The following is a 22,224-nucleotide window of genomic DNA, read 5'->3' on the forward strand; positions in this document are numbered from 1 at the left end:
GACCTGGCGGGGGCGGCAGGCCCAGAGGGTTCGGGAAGGGGCCAGGCCCCCTTGCGGGACAGGATAAAAGCTGTCTGCCCCCAGCACGAAGCAGATCAGCCCCTGCTCCCCGCTGAAAGGGCTCGGCCCTAAGCCAGGAGCAGCGATGCTCTGCCACCTGCCCCTCCCGCCATGCCCTCACGGCTCCCTGGCTGCTGAGCTGGGCTTCATGCGCATGCTGTGGCCAGCCCCGGGCACCCTCTTGGCGGAGCTGGAGCAGGAGCTGCTGCGGGAGTTGGAGACGACCAGGGAGTTTGCCAGCAGCAGGGGGCGGCTCGTGGCCAGCGGAGGGAGCAGCAGCCTCGCTGGGGAGCCAAGCCAGAGCTCCGGCCAGGCGCCGCCCCAGCCCTTCGCCGTGCGGCAGGACGTCCGGGGCTTTGCGCCCGAGGAGCTGAGGCTGAAGCTGGTGGGCAGGAAGCTGCTGCTGACGGGCAGGAAGGAGACGCAGCGCGAGGACGGCCAAGGCGCCTTCTCCTACAAGTACGAGGTGCTCAGGAGGGCGTGGGACATGCCCGAGGGCGTGGACACTGACCGCTTGGCCTGCTCCATCTCCGGAGAGGGGCAGCTGCACATCGAAGCCCTGGGCCTGCCCCCAGCAGCTGCCCCCGAGAGGAACGTGCCCGTCCAGGTCAGCCCTGCAGGGAGCTCGGCGGCCTCGGCTGAGCCGGTGCCAATGGCAGAGCCCGGGGGTAACTGGCTGAGCTGATTTTTGAAGCAGACAAGAGGCTGCAGAGCCAGCATTGGGCTTGTGTCTACGGGCAGAGGGAAAGCAGCTTGTTAGTTTTTGTACTAAATAAATTCCTCGGGCTAGAAATCAGTCCCGGCTGGCTGAGCATCAGCGACCACAGTTCCTGGGCCACCTCCACTGCTAACGCAGGAAGCTTGGGCCCTGTGGTGGAAGGGGCGAGCAGCAGGAGAAGCTGCCCCCGGGTCCATCTGCCCTGCACCCTAACCTGGCTCTGCAGATGCAAGCCCCTCCAACCCCTCTGAATACAGCAGAACTTGCAGGAGGCTGCCTGGGCCCCCCTTGCTGCCAGGGCAGCCTTGCCCTAGGGGAATGGGGGTGGGGTGCACACTGCTCTCAAGAGCTGGGATTTCTCCCAGAGCAGGGACCCTGACATGGTTGCAGGGACCTGGTGACTTTACAGGAGACCCAGCTCGTGTTCCTATTGGGGGGAGGGTGCTACGTACTTTGCCAAGAGGGCAGCTGGCAGCCAAGGATACCTGGGTTCAGGGCCCAGGCTCTTCCCCTCTTCAGTTGGTTACAATCAGAGCCTTGGCAAGGCCAGGCCGCCGGATACCACAGTGCCTGGCCCCACAGCCGGGGGCAAGTCCCCTCTCTCATGAGAAGGGTGGGAAGAGGCTGGCTCCTGAAGCTGTTGTGATCAGTGGGTAGACGCTGACCGGGGAGCGGTCCAGGCAATGCAGAGTGAGGTGCTTTGAGCTGCAGCAGAACGGCCCGAGAGCCCAGCACGAGCTGCCCTGTTCAGCACCCTGGCTTCAAACAGGCTCTGCCTGCAGCCGCCGCTGCCCCCTATCCCAGCGATGAGCTATTTAAGCTAGTGAGGGTCACGGTGGTGTCCCTCCATGTCAACGGGCCGTCAGATGGCTGCAACCAAGACCACCTCCCAGGGTGGGGCAGTTCTAACTGAGCTTGCGTGCCTAGAATCGGCCGGGGGGAGAAGGGGGCACTGAACAGGGGCAGTGCTTTGATTGGAGGCAGGGGAGCACACAGCTTTCAGTCGGTCCCATTAGCACGTACCTCCCGTGCCCTCACTGTACACGTTGCCTTAGTCGTCCCTAGTACAAAAACTCCCAACATGGACAGAAACCTGCAGGATCTGGCAACCCTGGGTACGAGCAACCGTCAACAAAACGTCTTGTGGGCCACAGAACCTGGATGGGCCTTAGGGGGCTCAGTGCTGCCCTAGCCCCTTCTGGCACTAGGGAGCTCTGAGCAGGAGACGACGCAAGGAGGCGGGAACAGCTGCAATCCAGCAACTCTGTGGCACAGGCACTAGGGGGCAACATTTTATCACTTTACTGAAGTGACAACCTCAGCTGGGCTCTGCCCAAGCACCAGGAAGTTCACCAGGAGGGATCTGGCACAAGCAAGGGGAGCGCTTCGAAGCCTTTCCAGCAAGCAGCTCGCTGCAGCCGGGAAGAGGCTGGAGTTTGTGTAGGAGATGCAGGATGCCCCCACCCCCAACCTCTCTAGAGCCGCAGCCAGCTGGAAGAGGCGAGGCCGGGTTTGCCGGACAAAGCAACAAGCCAAGGGGCGGGGAGGATGGGGCCAGATGAATGCAATATGGAGCCCACGCTCTGAGTCTGAGCAGGGAGAGGGGGTTGCACAGTAGGAATTATAGTAGCCTCCCCCGGAAAGGTGGGGGCAAAGGAACTACAAAGCAGACTGATCCTCTCACACGCCTCTCCAATGCTTTTACGGTCACAGTGCAGCTCGTCCGGCCTCACTGCTCGGTTCTACCACAGCACCAGGAGTGGGGGCTGCCCTCAGCGTTTGTGCTCTGCTCCTGCGCCCCAAGGAAGAGGCAGGTGGAAGGAAGTTCGGTACAGGCAGACGTTTCCCACCTGGCGAGCTCTGAAGCGGAGGCGTCTGCTCCGTGTTGCTAGCGCTCCATGTTGTGGGAGCCTGTTTGAGGCAGCCTGGGGCGGGGATGGGCACTTTGAGACCTTTCCCTCCAGGTTTGCATCTGAAGTCAGATGCCTCCTATGAAATGAGAATGGCCTTGTTCCCTGGGCACCCTGCCACGCTCCAGGCCTGGGTCAAGCTGGCACCGGTTCTGTGCCTTGCCGAGTGGCCCTGTGCTCAGGACAAGCCATTCAGCTTTTACACCCTGGGTACACTGGCATTGCCACGAGGGGCAGACTGCCACACCTAGCCCAGCCAGGGATCCAGACATGGCTACAGTTGTCTACAAGGAGTAGCAGGTAGAACAGCACGTGGGATTTAACACACCTGGGTTCCACTGATGATCTGACATTGGCCTGATGGAGGGCCTTGGCAAGTGCCTCAGTTTCCCCCATGCGGACTGGTGATAACACTGCCTTCAGCAGGGCTTTAAGAACTTTCCTGCTGTGGCACTAGCAGAACCAGTTCACAGTGAAGTGACACTGGTCAGTTTTGCTTTCAGCGAAGTACCTGACGCCCAGGGACACCACAACCTAACGTTTTCTTTAGCTGGATTTAATAAAACGTGAACATTCCGGGTCACATGAGGTTTATAAAAATTTTTTAATCACAACATAAGTTTGTGATGAAGACTAAGTTGACAGTTCCTCTTTAAATACCGATCTGTGAGCCGCGGCATGAGGCGCTAGGCAGCAGCCAACAAGTTAAGACACCAGCAATCATCTCCCTCCCTCACCGCAGGTTCGTGGGGAACAGATGGTTTCCACAGGCAAGTTACTCAAAAGTCTCCCCCAGCTCCAACTCCGCACATCAGCAAAACCAGAGCCGTCTCCCCGCCAGGTTAACAACATTAGTGGCATCGCATACTGTCAAAAAGGACAATTGGTTTTTTTTATACAAGATTTTTTTGCAAAAAAACTGCAAGAGAATTATTAGTGCATTACACCAGAACTGAAGAGATAGAAAAGAGTTGGCATGCTCAAGTCCGACACCCAGATGAGGACAACAGAAGGCTACCTGGTATGTACTATACTGACAGGATACTGATTGGTTACATGAAGAAATGTACAATACAAAATACAGGAAAAAAGACCAGTTTGGCTCCCGGCTGCCCCCCCATCCCAAATACTCATCATTGTGATTTGGTCGAGACACCTGGCTCCGAAACCGGAGCTCAAGGTCACTATAATGCTATTGTTTAGTGGACTCCCCTTAGCTGGTTCACGTGGCGAACGCAAACGAGATACCACGGAATGGGCAAGTTACCCTTGTTTCCAAAAGTGAAGGAGAAGCTTGTGGTGCCCGGCCGGCTCTAGCCCTCGCCTAGCACGTATCCACCACCGGGAAGAGCAGAAGTTCATCTATTAAAAAAGGTGACGTTAAGACTTAAAATGGAATTAGTATTTGTACAGAAAGGTGCAAGTGGAACAGCTCCCTCCAGCCCCGGATCAGCAGGAACTGGAGAAATCACGGCAGCTGCAGGGGCCCAGCTGCTCTACCGTAAGTGCGATTGGTGCGCGTGGATTCCAGTCAGGTCATTGGAAGGGCTGCGGGCAGGTGGGGATGAAGGCTCAGTTGCTGCAGCACTGGCTTCTGCTGTGCTGGCTGTTGTCCTGCAGGTCCACGCCCCGATTCCTGCCCGGCACACCAGCAGCATTCTGGGTGTCGCTCTTCGGCAGCTTCTTGGCTGGAGGAAGAGGATGGGGGTCAGCTGCGGGGGCTGACAGCAGGGGGCTCAGCTTCCCCACAGAACTGAGCCGTGGTGCTGCTTAAGCTGGGTCTCTCTCTCCAGCTGGGTTTGGGATTGTCAAGTGGGTGCCAATTCCAGACGTGCCTAGGGCACTGGCAGCACTGAACAGTCATGGCCAGGCGGGCTCAGGTAAGAACGGCCAGACTGGGTCAGACCAAAGGTCCACCTAATTCGGTACCGTTTTCCAACAGTGGCCAATGCCAGATGCCCCAGAAGCAGCAAGCTGAACAGGGAATCAAGCGATCCTTCTCTGGTCATCCACTTCCAGCCTGACAAACAGGCCAGAGACACCATCCCTACCCATCTGGCTATGAGCCATCAATGGACTTAACCGCCATAAATTTCTCGTTCTTTTTTGAACCCTGGTCTTCACAACATCCTCTGGCAACAAGCTGACACTGTGCTACATGAAGAAATACTTCCCTGTTTGTTTTAACCTTGCTACCTATTCGTTTCATTTGGGGACTCTAGTTCTTATATTATGGTAAGAAGTCAATAACTTTTCCTTGTCCACATCGGTCATGATTGTCTAGACCTCGATCAGTCCCCCCTTCATCTCCTCTTTCCTAAGCTGAAAAGTCAATCTCCCCTACACTGACCTGTTCCAAACCCCTAATCAGTTTTGTTGCCCTCTTCTGAACTTCCCAATGCCAAGGTCTCTTGTTTGAGATGCGGCGACCACATCTGCATGCAGTAATTCCAGATGTGGGTGTACCAAGGATTTATACAGAGGCAATGAGATAGTCGGTCTTAGTCTCCAATTTTAATAATGCCCCAAGGTTGTTTGCTTTGATTGCCGCTGCAGATTGAGAACTACCCACAATAATTCCAAGGTCAAGTGGTTATAGTTAAAATAGTCCCAATCATTTTGGATGTATAGTTGGGATTCTCTTTGCATTTATCAGCATTAGTTTGCCATTTTGTTGGCCGATTTGGTTCTCTGGCTGCCCTGCGGCAAGTGGCAGCGTCGAGGGAGGCAAGAGCTGCTTCCAGGGCAGTGACTTGGCTTTGCTACTCGGAGGATTGCCGCTGTGCCAATGAGCAGCTGTGTAGGGGGCGCGTCTTGGCACAAGGCCAGTTTGTGATGGAGCACACAGACATCGCCAACTCCCCCCCTTCCGCCACTTACCTATCGCCATGAAGATTTCATTCACATTCATCGCTGTCTTCGCTGAGGTCTCCATGAACAGCAAGCTGTTGTCGTCTGCATACGTTTGGGCTTCCTGGAGGCAATCACATGGAGTGAGGCTGGCCCTATGCTCAAGCAAGTCCCAAAACTGCACCGCCCCACCACTGAGGGGTGGGCTGCAGGGCAGGTGAAGGACAGAGTTTCAGCTGCGGCCTCTATCACACTAGATTCTGCTGCTTCCCTTCCCATCCCCACTCTAGCACCGGAAGGGTTGAGCAGCCACAAGATACAGCCCGGCCTGGCCGGCGACCCACCTCCTCACCCAAGCCTCCCACCAGACAGACCTGCGCACGGTGCTGCTCACAAGGGTCGTGCGTGACACCTGCCAGGGCAGCTGCTGGCCAGGAGACACGCTCTAGAAGCCTGGCCCACAGCCAGCCAACCTGTGTCTCCGCACTGCAGCGTAGCAGAAAGCCTGCTGCTGACAGGAGGGAAAGCAGGGCAAATCCCGCATAACCCAGCGCACTCAGCCAGGTGGGAGCAGCAGCTGGCCGAAAGGCAGCACCACAGAGCATGGGCAACACACACCAGCCCTTACTCCCAGCCTAGAGGAGTAACTGTCTCCACCAGGCGCAGGCCCATCTCCAGGAGCGGGTATTGGAACAAGGGCTCCAACAGGAATGGATGGATGGATGCAGATAGGCTCCACTTCCCCTCAAGCAGGGTTGGGGGGTTATTGGGTTGTGGCTGCACAGAACCCAGCTTTCGAGGGCTTTAATGCACCTCTGGGTTAAGTTTCAGCCTGAAGTTAGCAGTCAAGGGACCCCCCCCCCCATTTTCCCAGCTCTAACTAGGGCAGTGTCCACGTCGACTTCTGCTCACCTGGAAGTCCACAGCTCTCTTGCTGGCAAGGTCTGCCTTGTTGCCTGATAACGCAATCACAATATTGGGGCTGGCCTGCCTCTGCAGCTCCTTCACCCAGTTCTTGGCGCGCACAAATGTGTCCTAGAAAGAGGCAGGAGGCTGTAGTCAGGAAGGGAACCGTCTCCCCCTGCCCACCAGCCGCCTCTGATCTTCCCCTTCCATGTGCTAATTTTTTACCACCCATGTGCAGAATACATTGTGCAACAAGGCATGTGCAGATGTGCCCCACCTGTAGTAACATGCTGCCAGCTGTGAGCACTCTTAATGAGCTGGGCAGCATTTGAATTTCTCCTGAGTGGCCGCACAAGCGCCCAGCTTACAGGGAACATGAGGCAGGAGAGGCTGACGCTAAGCAGCCAGGATGGTCTCCAAGCTCTGTGGTCAAGGCTCAGTGGCTGGACTAGAGAGCTCAGTCCAGAACCAAGGGGCAGACGGGGAGAGTCAAAGCAGGGGTTAGACCCAAGATCTGCTAGTCCTGGTCCCGAGCGGACCCTCTCTCTGCAGCAGCCCAAGGAACACGGTCCCCAGCCACTTCCCTCTGGAGAAGCCTCAACCCTTCCGCAAGCCGGCCCGGGGCGCCGCACTCACCGTGTTGGTGATGTCATAGACGACAATGGCTGCCTGCGCGCCCCTGTAATACATGGGGGCCAAGCTGTGGTATCGCTCTTGTCCTGCCGTGTCCCAGATTTCAAACTTCACCGTTGTGTCGTCCAGACAGACCGTCTGCGTTAGGAAGGCAGCTGGGAGAGAAGCAACGGGTCAGTGCCAAGGGAGCTGGAGTGCCCTGGGTAGGCCAGGTGGCCTTTGAGAAGCTGGCGCTCTGCACGAGCTGTGCCCAGTTAGACCATCCCTCCAAGGCACGCCAGATACCCATCTGACAACTCCCTCTGCCACGTAGCACCCCACTGAATCGTGGGACACGGCGGCACGTCCCGGGAGGATTTTGCCATCTCACTGTTACAGGAACATGCCGTAGTTGAGGCAGTGCTCACCAACCTGCTTCTCGGACACAGGCAAAGGGCTACCGAGCCATGACCTGCCACACGCCAGCAGGGGGCGCTGACATTTACAATTCCTCTGAAGGCCAGTTTGGTGCTCACGTATGCAGCACAGCCGTCTATGCTCATGACCCCACAAGGACTGTCTAATGAAGGGGATAGAATGGGGAGGCCTTAACCTCTTGACAGAGCGGGGACCAGAGGGCACAGGCCCATCACTTTGTACATGCCTTAAGGGCAAGGGGGGGGGGGCAGAGGCGTGAGCCGAGGAAGGGTCTCAGATGGAGAACAGGGGTGGAGCCCTGGTTTGATGCCTGTGGGGGTACCCCCTTCCCAGGCACTTCCAGCGCTCCTGCCTCTCCCCTACACTAAGGTCCCTTGGGTCTTTCAAGCACTGGGCTGAGGGTGTGGACTGGCTGGGACACCTGCCAGCCCCCGAGTGCCAAAAGCTATTGGCAAGAAATTTAGATCTCTCATCTTGGTAAAGTTGAGGCATTAGCTTGGGGTGCTCCCCTTTTGTAACCAATTCTGCCTTATGCTGGACCACTCCCAATCCCTGGGAACTGCTCTAGTTCAGCAACTAAACCCAATGTTTGGGAAACTCCTGCTTGAGCAGTGCCTGGCTTGGGATCATCCCTGCTGCTGGAGTGACTCTACAAGCTCATCCGACGCAGGAGGGAGCCAGGGTGCTCATAGCTAGCCGAGACAGCATGTGTCCTCAGCTGGGTGCGATTTTGCATGCTGAAGACAGCAAGCCGGCTTGGGGTGGCTGCTCTGTACAAGGCACATGGGGCTAGAGAGCGGTTGGGTTGCAGCCTGGGGAATGGCACAGCTCTGACCTGGGGGAAGGCCCAGTTAGAGCTACATTACTCCAGGAGTCAGGGACACTGCAAGAGGCTGCACAGGGTAGAGCGAGCGTCTTTAGGAACCACAGCTCCCTGAGCTAGACAGAGGAACCAAACCACAGTCACAGCATCTGGAGAGCCGCTCCTCGCTGCATGGGTCTGCCCCACTGTGCAGCCGAGCACAGCATGGGAGGACCCCATCTGCAGACAGCTGGGCAGCCATGCCATCTTAGTGACTTTTCAGAGGGCGGCGAAAGAGCCAGGGTAATCTCAGCATGAACCCTCCAGTGCTCGTGTAGGCAAAGCGGGGGTGTTAGAGCGTTGCATTTGGGGAACACTGTGCCCCTAGTGCCCTGAGATCTGAGCGCTTCCTTGCAAACAAGCCTCAAATCCCATCCAAGACAAGTGACGTGTGGCACGTGTACCGGGCCCACCGAGGCTAGCGCAGCAGCGCCGGGCGTGGAACCCAGCAGATCTGGCTCCGTAGTGCCGGACCATGAGGCAGGAGACCATGCCTCATTTTTGTACCCTTGCTTTGAATCCTGTTTCCAACCATGGTGCTGCCACAAGGGAGGCAGCTACAGCCTCAGACAGTAACCAGGACAACCGGCAAGTGCTACAAGCAGCGCTGGGGCCATTAGTCACAAGCGACACTGTCCAAGGTCCCAGCTGGGGGACACTCATTCCCACACAGCTGCCAGGAAGGCAAGTCGCTCCAGTCCACGTAGCTCCTGGCCCAGTGTCTCTAGGCCACGTGCGCCCCCATAGGACATGACTGTGGAATCTGCTCGGTGTAATGAGTTGTCAGAGGACAGAACCACCTGTCACCAATCCAACCATCGGCCCACCAGGGTGACCGGCCAAGGTGCTTGTGGTCATCCCTGAAGTGGCACTGAGAAGCATGTGGCAATTGCGTAGCCACCTCCTCATTTGGGGCCCCCCTATTGACTCATTGTGGCTGCAGCTTCTGACTTTCAGATCCTTGAGAAGCGCCTGCTTATGGCTGCCTAGCAGCTCTTCTCCTGGCTGGGCACGATGCTAGGAAACGGCTGGGCGCACTGCACATGAGAGGTCTGTCAGGGGGTCAAATCCAGACCGAGTCATTAGACAGCAGGGATTGTCCGACAGCTGATTGTCCGACTGTCCACACTGACCAGTTCCTTCCTCATTCCCAGAGGCCACATGTGCACATCCCAGCAATGCCTGTGGCCCGGTGCCAAGGGGTCGTGGGCTGGGGGAGGTGGGGACACCCCCCCGCGCAGGTGGGGGTCAGTTGCAGGCTAGTTGAGGCCTGCCGGCAGGGTGATGACAAGGAGCTAAGTCCTATGCAGGCCAGCGCAGGGTGTTGGGCAGCTAGGGAGGCTCCCATCCCCAGGCTGCCAACCCAGCCGAATTCACTAGAGCCATGCTGTAATCCCAAGGCACGTGGGCTGGGGATGCAGGTGTGGGCACCTGGAAGTGGATTTCTGGGCAGAGCAGCCCAGTCAAACTCCGTGTGGCTTCACTGCAGCAGTCAAGACCCTGAGATTTCACGAGCAAGCCCACCTCCCCTGGTCTGCATGACTAGCCCCCGCATGGCCCATCCAGATCTGACTGCAGCAAGGCACAGGCTGTCGCTCTTCCTGTTTTCTGTGAGAACTTGGGGGGAAAGCCCCCCCACCCCCAAACTGAAAGTGAAAGGCGGCTCTGCACTTCCCATGGCAGGGCCCATCTCTCCATAGCTGCGTCATTCCCCTCACTGCAGATCTCCAGGCAAGGCCCAGAGCTGCTGCGCACCCTACTGCATTGTGGGGGTGGGGGACCTGGTATTTCTATGGCCCCTGCACACTGGGGCTGTAAAGGAGCCAGGCCCTAACACCAGTTAATGGTTGAGGCCCTGTAGCCAGAAGAGTCTTAGACCAACACTAAAACACTGTAAAGGAGATTATAGAAGCACAGAACTTACTATTTCACCCTGCCTCATGATCAGACAAGGTTTGTAACGCTAACAAGCAGCAAGACCTTATGGCAGGTTAAGTTGGGCCTCTTGTCTCCATTACAAGCTTGGGAGAGATTGTGTCAATGCTTCAGTAACTGTATAATCAATCCCTTCTAAAACGTAATCCTGTCTGAAACCACGTTGCTGAACAAGAAAGTCTGTCCTCGGATGTGGGGCAAGTGGGGGATTGTGTGCATGGCTAAGGGCAAGTGTGAAAGCCATTACAATGCACAGATGGGCCAGACGAAGCGAGAACCTCGAAGACAGGCAGGAAGCATCCACTGTGCTCAGTGCTAGAATTAATAGAATGACAAGCCTTGGAGATAGGCAGAGAGACTCCCCCGCCCCCCACGAAACAAGAGGTAATGGGAAGCTTGACAACAGCCAAAGGACGCAAAGGCTGTAGGGATAACACATTAATGTATTGAAAATGATTCCCCCAAATGGAAGTGACTCCCCATAATTTGTTCCCCACAACTTAAAGTGTTTAGATTTATTATTATTATTGCCCCTTTAGAATATAACTTATTAGGTCATGTAACTTAGAACTGTTAAGAATATAATCCTATGTAGCCAGAAACAGCCCCCCCTCTGTGCTCCAGGGCATGCTCAAGCTTGTGCAAGGGGGGGGGGGGCTGCTTGAAATTGACATTGCAGAGATACATTGTAACAATGCATTGTCAAGCCACTAACTCTGCTACAGGAGCCAAGCCCTGTAATTGACTAAGGGCATTGTTACATAATTGATGCCTGTTCTTTTTAAAACATTGTAACTTTACTCAGCACTCAGAGAATGTTTTAAGCAATACCACCCAGAAACTTTTGTAACTACAACTTTTTTTATTATTCAAAATACTGTATGGGAAACATTAATTAGGGAATGTATGTAAGAGAGAGTGTGCTTGGACGATGAATGAATGGTTCTGAGAGGTGCCAGCCTGAGAATACAGCAACAAAGGGCTGAAGAAGGCATCGGGTGCCAGTGCAACCAAAAGGTATCAAGTGGAGAAAACCAAGTTCTGGAGGTCCACCCGATGAGATCACTGACGAGCACCTGACAGCCACCCTGGAGACATCAGCATGATGCAGCAATTCCCATAGACTGGCATAGGAAGAAATTCCTATAAGAACTGGACTAAAAGACTATGGAGTCAGAGTCCAAGGTTCTGCTGCCAGCCTACCAGGAGCTTCAGATGCCCATCTGATCAGGACCTCGCTCCCCACTCCCATCACTTGTGTACAGAATACCTGGCCAGTATTCTGTCACAAGCAACTTCCAGGCTGGTAACTATAACAAATACACAGAACCTGAATGAATGGATGAATGAATGTTTATATGTATATGGGTTAAGTAGTTAAACAACATTGTTTGCTTCTATCTTTTCTTTATTTTTTTATTATTTTTACATTAAATGTGGCTTTTTGCCTTATCCCCCTCATAAGATCCTGCTTGCTTTTATTTGGTACAACAAGGCAACACAGAAACCTGTGGGAGCAACTTTAACCTGCCTGGGGAACTCATTAATGGATCTTCAAGTCAGTGGCGTTTCAGGCCAATTCCACAGGGAAGCATTGGAACTGAACTTCATTCACAAGTTTCATTCTCATGCAGATGGTTTAAATCAAGATATTGGATGGCCTGGACATTACCTACCAACCAACCAAGGTACCAATGGTTCTTGAGATCTGTATAGAATCGGTTTGCACTTGGAGAGGAAGAGAACTAGCTTATGGTTCTTATCTACATGTTTTGTTAGTCTATGAAGTGCTACCAGACCATTTGGGGTTTATGTTTTTCCTGTTACAGACTCCGCTACCCCGCGAAAGCTAGATGGACATGTCCCCAACAGCGGGAGGGGCATTACTCCAATGCCAGCAGCCTATGAGGGGAGCTGAGGAGCAGGATTTTATGAACTGCATTCACCTGCTTCAGAAGGCAGCAGGCCAAGCAGACCTACCCCCACCTCTCAGACAGGGAGCCAAGCCATCCTTGGCACCGAGAGCTCCTTTTACCCAAGGATTTCAGTGCTTTAATGCTCACTTAAGGCAGATCCTGAGCAAACAAGCCTGGTCTGCAGTAGTGGCACAACTAGGGAGTTCCGGGTTCTAGCTGTAGCCTCCTGCATTCCCACCAGCCTGCTCCTGTGAAACCAACTCTCCAGCCAAGCCTCTGCTGCTTCCCCAACACCGGCTCAAGCACTCACCTCCAATGGTGCTTTCCTGGTACTCATGGAACTGGCCCTTCACGAAGCGCAGGACAAGACTGGATTTCCCCACGGCCGACTCCCCCAAGAGGACAAGTTTAAACTGGCAAATTTTGTTTCCAGCAGCCGGTCCGTTCGGTCGAGCAGCTCCTCCCCGACCCGCCATGGTCCGTTCCAGTGCGGCGGCAGCGCCCAGAGCACAGGCTTCAGGGGCAAGGGGATTGCACCGCACTTGGGTTACCAACTGGAGGAGGAAAACAGATTGCGTTACTGGACCACGATACTGCTGCTAGTCAGGTATTCCAGAAGTGAGCTCGTTTCCTGCCCCAGCAGGAAGGAATCCCCTCTCACCCAATCAGAAGCCTCCAAACCAAACAGCATGGATTAGAGGTACCCAATCCTTCCTCCAAGGAGGGCCTTGTTAGCCTTCAAGACTTGCCCTTGCCAGTGGTCTCATTGGACTATGTCTGAAAGGAACCTCAGTCTCCCAGCCTGCCACAAGGGACACTAGCCATGCTCCCTTTCCCCACGGTGCAGCCAGCCAGCGCTAGTGAAGAGCTGAAAAGGCCACACAATGCTTTGCCTCTTGCTAACACAGGTAGGGGAGAACCCCAGAGTAGGTCCTACCAAGTGTTCTTTGGATCCCCGTCTGCTGAAAGCTGGATAACCAACCAACTAGTTTTACAGGCCACAGAACAGCCCAATGGCATGTACCCGCCTGCCCTTGTGAAACCATTCTGTGACACTAGGGGATTTCGACAAGTCATGATCGTTACACAAGCAGTGAGCTTAACCCACCTGCGGGGCCTTAGCTTGCATAGGGCAACAATGAGCCAACTCTGTATCGAGCCACTTCTGTAAAGCGAGAACACAGGCCAAGCACCTGAATGCTTAGAACAAACGAGCTTAGCCGAAGGCCGACTGTTCAGCCACCAGGGGCTCCTGAGACACTTGCTGCTCCACAGAGCAAGAGGCAGGGAGTTCTAAGATGGGGTGTCAAAGGGCAGAGCAGCTTATAAAATGGTCTGTACGATGACTGAGTCAGTGCACGAGAACCACACCACTAAGGAAGTCGGCCGTGTATTCTGTCTGCATGGGAAGAGACAGTCGCACTGAAGAACAGGGCACCCCAGTGGTCTATAGCCCAGTACCTTCCGTCTTCCAACACTGGCCAGAGGGGGAAGCTTGCGGAAATGAGAAGACTGGACAGTCTATCATGTGATTGATCCCATCTTCCCTCCCCAGCTCCTGGCAGAGCATGGGGTTGCTTCCCAACCACCTCGGCTAAAGTTATTGAGGGACCCATCTTCCCTTCCTAACCTATGGGTCACGACCCAAATATGGGTCACCATTACTCTTCAAAAAGGTCGCCAAGTGTCTCCCCAGGTGGCTCTGTCCTCCCTAACCCTGTTTTTGAATTGCCTTGGGTCACCAAGTCTCAATTGTCAGAGTGGGTCCCCATCTGGAAAAGGTTGGGAACCGCTGCCTTAACTTCTTGGAGCCCATTCACACTTTTGGCTTTCACAAGATCCCCTGGCAACAAGTGCCCCAGATGGACTGTGCTGTGTGGGCAGCGCTTTGTGTTGGTTCACAACTGGCTGCCTATCCGCTTCATTGGCTGGCCCTGGTTTGTTTCATCTGAAGGGGGCAGTCACTTCTGGGATATCGTTCAGGCTTCTAGAGGCCTCATTCTCCACTTCCCCCACCAAGCTCCAGTCGCCTTTGCTAAGCCAATCAGTCTTCAGATTTTTAATTTCTCCTCATACCAAAGCTGTTCCCTACTCATTCATTCTGGTTGCCCTTCTCTGCACCTTTTCCAACTCACATCACCTGTTAGGAGATGGCATAATCAGAACAGCAAGCAGCATTCAAGGTGCAGGCAGTACCAGGGGTGTATAAATGGTATAGGATCGTTTTCTGTCTTTATCCCTTTCCTAATGGCCTCTAACATTGTGCAGTGGCAACGCTAACAGGGAGCAGGTATTTTCACAGAACCATTCACGGCTCCAAGATCTGACTGTAAAAGCCAACTGAGTGCCCATTGTTCTGTATGTATAGTTAGGATTAGGTTTTCCAGATGCATTTAACACTGAATTCCATCTGGCACTGTGTAACCCAATCCCCGATTTGTGAGATCCCTTTGTAACTCTTTGCAGCCAGCTTTGGGATTCAGCCATCTTGAGTATTTTATATCTACAGATTTTGCCACCTCGTTGTAGCAGATGATGCACCAGAGGCTGTGAAGTGACCAGTCTCCTACACAGTAGCAATGGCTAGAAGTCAACTGAAGCTGTAACAGCTAGTATAGAGGGGGGGAGGAAGCCATGACAAATTGGCCAGTTTACCTATTCGGCAGTGCCTGGGAAACAAGACTTCGCCATATAAAATTAGTGTGAGCACTTCAGGAATGGAGGCTGTTCGTTATTCAGAAGAGAAACCATTCTGACTCAAAGTTCTCAGCTGAATGGTGACTTAATACAGCTTTGAAACTATTATGCAGAAGAAAAACTGCTGCTTGTAACCATCTTAATTGACATGAGATAAGCAGAAAGTTTACCTCGTCAAGCCTTTATTCTAGTCGTTTGTTCGACAGTAACGTAACTAGCTTTTTGGGGGTGTTGCTGTTGCCTGATTGCATGCTTCCAGTTCCAGATAAGGTGTGGGGGCAACCGGTCAGTTTGTAACTTTGGGGTTACACTGTAGGACGTCTTTCAATTCGTGTCCAGTCAGTCATTTGAGTCTCCACAGCAAGGCTGTCCATCACACATTCCAACTCCTATTCCCCCCCTCCCCTTCTTATTTAGGCTTATCTTAATGCACTGGTATATTCGTACTCATTTATCCTGGTTCCGTTCCTCTTACGTAGAAGTGCCTGCTAACCCAATGCTTTGATTTGCTGGGATTACACCCAAGGCAGGAAGAAGGAGACAGGCAGGTTGCTGTATCACAAAACAGACAAAGCCTACACAAGCCTCACAGCTGTGCCTCCTCCAGCCACCGAATGCTATTCACTGCGGGGGAAGGATAATCACCTTGCTTTGCAGTTGCTAAAGGGAAAAGGAGAAAGGGAGCCACGGTTTAATACACATTTATCACTTTGGCCCCAGTGAAGAAAGTTAGCATAGATCTAAAATGCTATTTTCTGATCAGCACTGGAGACGCACAAGAGAAGGTGTGTCCTGTTTGACAGGGCAGCCTAGGAGAAGCCCCGAAGAGCCAGGGTTGTAGTCTCAAGCATGCCCAGACTCTTTGGGGGTTTCCTGAATAGAAATTCTAGCCTGTGCCTTCTGAATCAGGCGGCTTCAGAGACCGCGGGTCACAACTCAGCAAACACAGCTCTCAGTGTCTAAGACCTACTTCAAGTCATTTCTCAGTCCACATCGACACTGGAGTGAGTCAGTACCATCTGTTCCGGATTGGCAGTTTGGTCCACATCACTGTACGTGCTGTAGGGAGCAGCCCTACCTGGGCTGCCAGACATGGCTGAGGGGCAGACAGCTTGCTTTGGAAGCTCTCTATTGAGGAAGGCACCGGAGTTAGAGAACAGAACCTTGAGCTTTGACCCTAGAGATTGTAGGGGCTGGCAAGGGGGTTTGGAGCAGACTTCAGAACTTCAAGTAGGACTAATCTTGCTTCCAAATTGAGCTAGCCAGGAGACAGCTTCCTGAAGGATAAACTTTTAGATTATAAATTCTTCAGCCAGAGCAGCCTCTGAGAGGCTATGCAGCCAAACAATGGAACCCGGATCTTAGTGGGGGAGGAGAGAGAATCTTGGGGTGTCTACACTGCACCCTTAATCAAAATAAGATGCACAATTTGCATAGCGTAAACTGCTCATTGAGAGAGTTCAAAATAGGCTTTCTACACAGCGCCAAATCTCAACCACCACACTACCCCTTGTGCAATGAGGTTTCAAAGATGCCAAAATAGCGAGTCCGCTATATTTCACCTCTGGTATCCCGAAATAGCATTGCAGTATCACACCACAGGCAATGTTGGAGCTACCTGTAAAGTGTCACTAGCACAAGTGAAGAACCCCTTACCAGTCATTACTGGCTTGTGAAGGCAGCTCTGGACTGCCACTCTGCCTCCGGCTCCACACAGAGCATTCGAGAACAGGCATGCACAGAAACAGATACCTCTGGTCATAAATGCATGCAGACAGAATAGACACCTGTCATTTCTTACATGTATGTGTCAGGGCAGTGACAGTTTGGGGGAGGGGGTAGGAACTGAGCACTCTAGGGAGTCATGCTCATATGCAAAAGCAACAGCATAGTCCAAGCATCTTTTCAACAAGTTTCAGGTTACCAGCAAAGCCATCCTTCTAGAAACAGTCTGACTAGAACGATCCTCACAACACCACTCAAGTGTCTCATGCTGCTACTGATGACCAAGTCATTACAGGCAAACAACTGGATGCAAGTTTCACTCCACCCAGGGATGGTATTTGACTGTGCTTTGTAACCAACTGTAACAAGCAACTAGAAAGCAAGGAAGATATTCCTGTGGCAGTTCTCTATACATGCAGAAAGCCACGATAAACAGGTCATTACGTCCTTCCAGAGGGCTGTCTTTCAACCAAAGTCCGTCTGCACAAGACTGCTGGGAAAGGGTTCTATGGATTTGCTTTTGCAAATGGTTTCGTTATCCTGTTTGTCAGTTAAATGCCATAATGTTCTGCTATAAAGAGGATCATCTTACCTAACGAGGTTAAGCATCAGGCAGGGAGGGAGGGGAGCCCTGCTTCTGATACAATAGCAAGGACAGAGAATCCATCTAAAATGTGAGGACCTGTTCATGCCCACAGCTGGATAATGCAGTCAATTCAGGGCATCAAAGCACTACCCTTTGGTCTTGCTTGCTCGACAGTCCTACCAGAAGCTATGCCTGGGTACCATGGGCGTGTACCTGCCAGCCAATAGTGTCCTTCTCAATACACATGGAGGAAGGCCATTTCCCAGCATTCCTCAACCCCTTTCTGGAAAGGCTCTGTCGTAATATAGTAAGGATCAGCCCCCATATGTCCTCAGAACACCAGCACAGGTGAGCTGGGGTGGCCCTGGAGACATGGAAGTAACTCCATCTGAAGTTCTGCAGGACTGACCAGATGGATGTTTATTTCTAGCCACAGCGAACTTGGTTGACGTGAATGTCACTAATCTGGATGGCAAAGGCTCTGCTTCCGTACCAAGCCGAGGCACTTGGCCTCCTCCACCTCACAGATTTCTCCTCTGATCACATAGCTCTGTGGAGCAGCACAGGTTGTTTTTTAACCTTGTCCTGGTTCAGGAGGGCAGCGTCTATCAGCAACATGCAAACACTTGGCTGCAATTTCAGACTGGTCACATTGACCGCCATGTAAGTTGTGCCACAGCCAGATAAGCACCTCTGAAAGGAGCCTGGGAGACCCACAATGCGGGCAGCACAAGGAAACAGTGACCCAAATGCCTATCCCACTAGGCTCATAAGCAAGCATAGGCCCGGGATCAGGCAGTCAAGTCTATTGCATAAGCCAGCACAGAATCACCAGGAAATACAGCTTGTGACAGTTCTCTGCAGGCTCTGAGACTACATGGATCAGGGTTTGACATTTTACTCCTGGACTAGGCTACTACTGACCACAAATGGAGCCCATAGCCTCTGGTGGCTGCCTGGATGTAGATGTCAATCGGCTCAGTCCAGTTAAGACAAATGTGTCAGATCCCATTATGAGGCACTAACTCCCTCCCCCACAGGTTACGTCTACACTTGCATGTGATCAACAAAACTTGTTCACTTCCCTTCCCCACCCCAATGAACCGCCAAGTTTTGCCACACCATGTGATGAATGCTGCTTTGACGACAGGAGCATGCTCCTGTCCAAGTGAAAGCCTCTTGTAGGGGGAGGAAGCGGTTTGCCAGCAAAAGTGCTGACAAACATCCACACAAGAGGACTTTGCAACAGGGCAGTGTCGACACAGCACAGTTGCTCAAAGCTGCACGGCCTGACATACCCACTGGTCACAGCCACACCAAGGACTGAGTGAGCCATAGAACTGGGTACCTCATGCCTCTAACAGCAAACCCCTCCATGTGTTTGGGGGTGGTAGGGCAGAGAAACAGCCAGGAAGGATCTGGCTTTGCTTTGGTACATGTTCCATGGAGAACAAGACTATGAATGCAGCTCCTTTTACCAGCACAGAGTTGGTTAAAGGATGATCTGCGTAGGCATTCTATTTGCTGCTTTAGAGGAATATTTGACTCAGAAGCTCAAATTGGGCACCAGGACCACACTTTGCTTATGCAGCATCTAGCAATCTAAAAATCACTCATTTACTTTCTATGCTACAGGCCCTTGACATAATTCACCAGTGCACTGCGCAGACAAATTCCGACTTCCTAATGCTAGCCGTAAGCAGTTTCTTGCAGCTGTAACTTGAACCTTTGTCCAGCCTGTCACCAGCTACAAGGTGGTCTTACAACCAGGAAAGCACTGTGTCTTATACCCAGGCTTCTGGATGCAGCTGAAATGTAATTATGACCATATTCTGCAGCAAGGGAGGTACAGTAAAGTAGCTGATGATTCTCATTTGGCTTTAAGTCTATTTGATGCCTTCTGGCCTACCACTAGGTATAAAAACATTGCAAGTGAAACTCAGTTGGCAAAGGCCGAAAGGAGTAGGAGCACCTAACTGATTCCAGACAGAAGGCTGTTTACATAATTGCCCACATTAAAAATAGGGTTCCATTTGTGCAGCATATGCCGAATGGGTGCAGTCCTGCTCTCAAGATGTGCTAGGATGCAGACCTTCCATCAGCAGCAACTGTCCGGATGCCCAGCAACGACTGTACATGCTATGCATTGGGGCGTCTCGGCTCCTGCCGGTCACAAACATTATGTTTACAAACCTTGTGTGCACATCTGAATGATCAGACAGCGGTGCTTCGGGCCAGTCCTTCCCAGCTGCCAGACTGATAACTTTGAAGTGTGCTGGGATGCAGGGGAAGGCCTGGCAGACTGGCTGCCAATTCCCGTCTCAGCTTTAAGGACACGGTCACACCATGTCTAGCAGGAGCAGCAATACTCCCAGCACACCACATGCTACCACAGCAGCAGATAAGAACTCCTGCTGGACCAGGTGAGTACGAGAGCTGATGGACCCATGCATGCCCTGTATGATTAGATTGGCACCCTCTGTCATTCTGAAGGTCCCCCCCCCCCCACACACACACACCCTGCCATTTTTTTTTTAAGATAAAGCAGCACCATGATGAGTTTGAACTAAGGCCTGCACATCAGTGCCTGGTTCTGACTAGAATCCAGTTTGTGTTCATAAGGCATCTGCAAAGGCTGGTCAAGAGGAGGAATCCCCACACTCGCTGTGCCCTCTATCCCCTGCCTCAAGTGACCACGTCCAGAGATGTGAGCTAGCTATTCAACTCAGGGCTTGTCAACACTGTGGAAGATCAACACTGTGTAGTGAAGACCCACTAAATCAAACTGAGGGTGCCCCTTCCCCTCTGCCCCCCTCATCAGCACCGCTACTCCTGCCCCTCACGAAGGATGACAAGCTGCTTGCCTAGCAGCTTAGAAGACTTAAGCCCATCATTTGCGCTTCCATAGTGCTCCACCTCTGTTCACATTCCCCAACGTTGCCCCCCACAGCAACGTCACCCTGCATTCGAGTCGCTAGTAATAAGCAACATCAGATTGTCTGCCACTCACCCCGCCTTTGCAAAAGGAGCAATTCGAAGGGGCTTTGCAAACAGTTATTGCAGCACCAGTTTGTAGCTGGGATTTTAATTTAGAAGAGTGTCTTAGCTCGCTAGTCTAGCAAAGCCTTAAAGATACTTCAGGCAGCTCTCCCCTCCACCCTCAGCCTGTTGCCGGATAGTCTCAGTGTGGAAGATGGAAGTAGAACACTGAAAAGAAGTGTTCAGTGTCAGTGTTCAGGGATACTGTCAGTGAGGGGTAGCCAGGCTACACTTCTGCTGGCAGCTTCTGGACGGGACATTTGGCTGTAAGGTTCCTTTATTCTGCTCCATTTAGGGTATCATGCAATTGGGAGATCTCAGTTCAGAAAAATATGACTAACTTTCAGTGCAAGGCAGGCTAGACTCACATTAGTGATTTAATAGGTCACTCCCCCCCCCCCCCCCAATATATTCTGGTACTGCTGACAATTGTTTAAAAGCACAGCCAGTAGCAGCAAGTTAAACCTTTTAGGAAAAAAACCACATGGAGGAATGAGCTTCCCTCATCAACTCCGGGCAGGGGTGGGAGTCCCATCTTGGGGGTACCTTGCAACATGCTCTGAAAGTCACAATGGGCCACTTCAGACCAGGGAAGCGGTTCCGAAGCCAACAACCCTTTGCAGAGAACACTGAGCCAGGTCCGCATCAGCCAGAGACTGCAGCTTGCCAAGTTCCTGACCGTACTGGCCTACAGTGATAATTGGTATTTTCCTTGCTATTCTTAAAGTCAGCCATTAACTACCCAGTAAAACACAAGTCTGCTAGCCAAGGTAGCTTCCTGCTTTATCCCCAGTTGGCAGAGCAGGCAGACGGGGGTGAGTCAGTCCATTATAAGGAGGGAGCTGAGGAAAGCATTGGGTACTTCATGTCTAGTACCAAGCTGAGCATGAGGAGTTAGCTCAGCGATTTGGCAAGGGATAAGGGACTTTATCAGCACTTGCTTAACTGAAGTAAAACAGGCCACAGGGCTTTAATCAGCAACAAGTGGTGATCAGGGAGCCTGGTCTGAGGATTCAGCCACCTACCATGCTGCAGTGGTGGCTCTGGGTGAACCTTTGTCGGGACAGTCTTCCAAGCCTGAAACAGTCTCATGGCAAGACTAGTTCTAGTCCCAGCTGTGCCAGTCACTGTATTGTTTTGATGGGTCTCTTCTGCAAAGCGGGAATAAATCCTGTCCTGAGGGACACTGCATGGCTTGTGACCCCCTTAGAGTGTCTGGAAAAGGACTCTGGAGAGGGAACAGGACTTCAGGGATGGAATCATTGTCTGACAGTAACACTAATAAGCAGAACCCAAATAATACCCAACATTACTGTAAGTGGCTTTTACCTTTGCTGGCCTCTGAGGCCCCAGCAACAGCCTTGCTACATACAAAGTGCTTCCTCCTCCCTCGCTAGATTAAAAATTCTGTACTTCACCAAAAAAGTCCAACTCAAATTTTTAACTGATTGCAGGACATGCCAAAATATGTCACCTGTGCTCTGAGCCAGCTGACATCTGGCAAGCACAGCATGTGGGGACCAGTTACATAACCTCCATACACATGGTGTGAAGCATTTTTCTCCCTAATCAATGTATTAACTAGGGATGTCAAATGCAGATTAATTGGCTAATCGAATAGCTGATTTGTATCAGCTAGTCGATAATGGCCCTTCTGCCTTTGAAATGTAGTAACCCCATGGCTGTTGCTGCACTTCAAAGGCAAAAGCCCTGCGGGGAGCATGGGGCTGGCAGGGGACTCAAAGCAGTCCCCTGCACCGGCCCTGCCCTGCACATGGTATTTCAAAGCAGACCACTGGTTCCCCACTTTGAAGCACCCCCTCCTCTCCTGACAGAGCTAGCAATGGGAAGGGGGAAGAAGAGACGAGACTAGTCATTCACATCCCTAGTATTCACTCCTGAGAAATGAAACCTGATCCAATGTTTTCAGGGGTGTTATTTCAGAGTGTTCAGACACACTTGTGCCTACC

The 22,224-nt window shown here is 52.5% G+C and overlaps 2 protein-coding genes across 3 annotated transcripts in view; one reads left to right on the forward strand and one right to left on the reverse strand.

Annotated features, from left to right (window-relative positions):
* Positions 1–68: 68 nt before the first annotated feature.
* LOC106733104 (heat shock protein beta-11-like) lies at positions 69–3,132 on the forward strand. The gene has a single exon (XM_075911726.2). It carries the CDS (start codon positions 146–148, stop codon positions 743–745), a length of 600 nt encoding a protein of 199 aa, XP_075767841.2. The 5' UTR covers positions 69–145; the 3' UTR covers positions 746–3,132.
* Positions 3,133–3,273: 141 nt separating this feature from the next.
* The window catches only part of RAB5C (RAB5C, member RAS oncogene family), a 32,536-nt gene continuing 13,585 nt past the window's right edge, over positions 3,274–22,224 (reverse strand). For both annotated transcript variants that reach the window (XM_075911723.2, XM_075911724.2), the window contains exons 2-6: positions 12,518–12,761; positions 7,081–7,232; positions 6,451–6,573; positions 5,569–5,662; positions 3,274–4,376 (exon numbers count right to left, since the gene is read on the reverse strand). In XM_075911723.2, coding sequence (XP_075767838.1) covers positions 4,261–4,376; positions 5,569–5,662; positions 6,451–6,573; positions 7,081–7,232; positions 12,518–12,683 — 651 coding nt within the window. In that variant the 5' untranslated portion in view covers positions 12,684–12,761 and the 3' untranslated portion in view covers positions 3,274–4,260. The remainder of the gene's footprint in view (positions 4,377–5,568; positions 5,663–6,450; positions 6,574–7,080; positions 7,233–12,517; positions 12,762–22,224) is intronic.

Source organism: Pelodiscus sinensis, chromosome 29, assembly GCF_052426305.1.
Source record: "Pelodiscus sinensis isolate ZL-2025 chromosome 29, ASM5242630v1, whole genome shotgun sequence".
NCBI lineage: Eukaryota > Metazoa > Chordata > Testudines > Trionychidae > Pelodiscus > Pelodiscus sinensis.

Excerpts from the sequence above, each read along its gene's own strand:
- LOC106733104 (XM_075911726.2), top strand. The coding sequence starts at position 146 with ATGCTCTGCCACCTGCCCCTCCCGCCATGCCCTCACGGCTCCCTGGCT.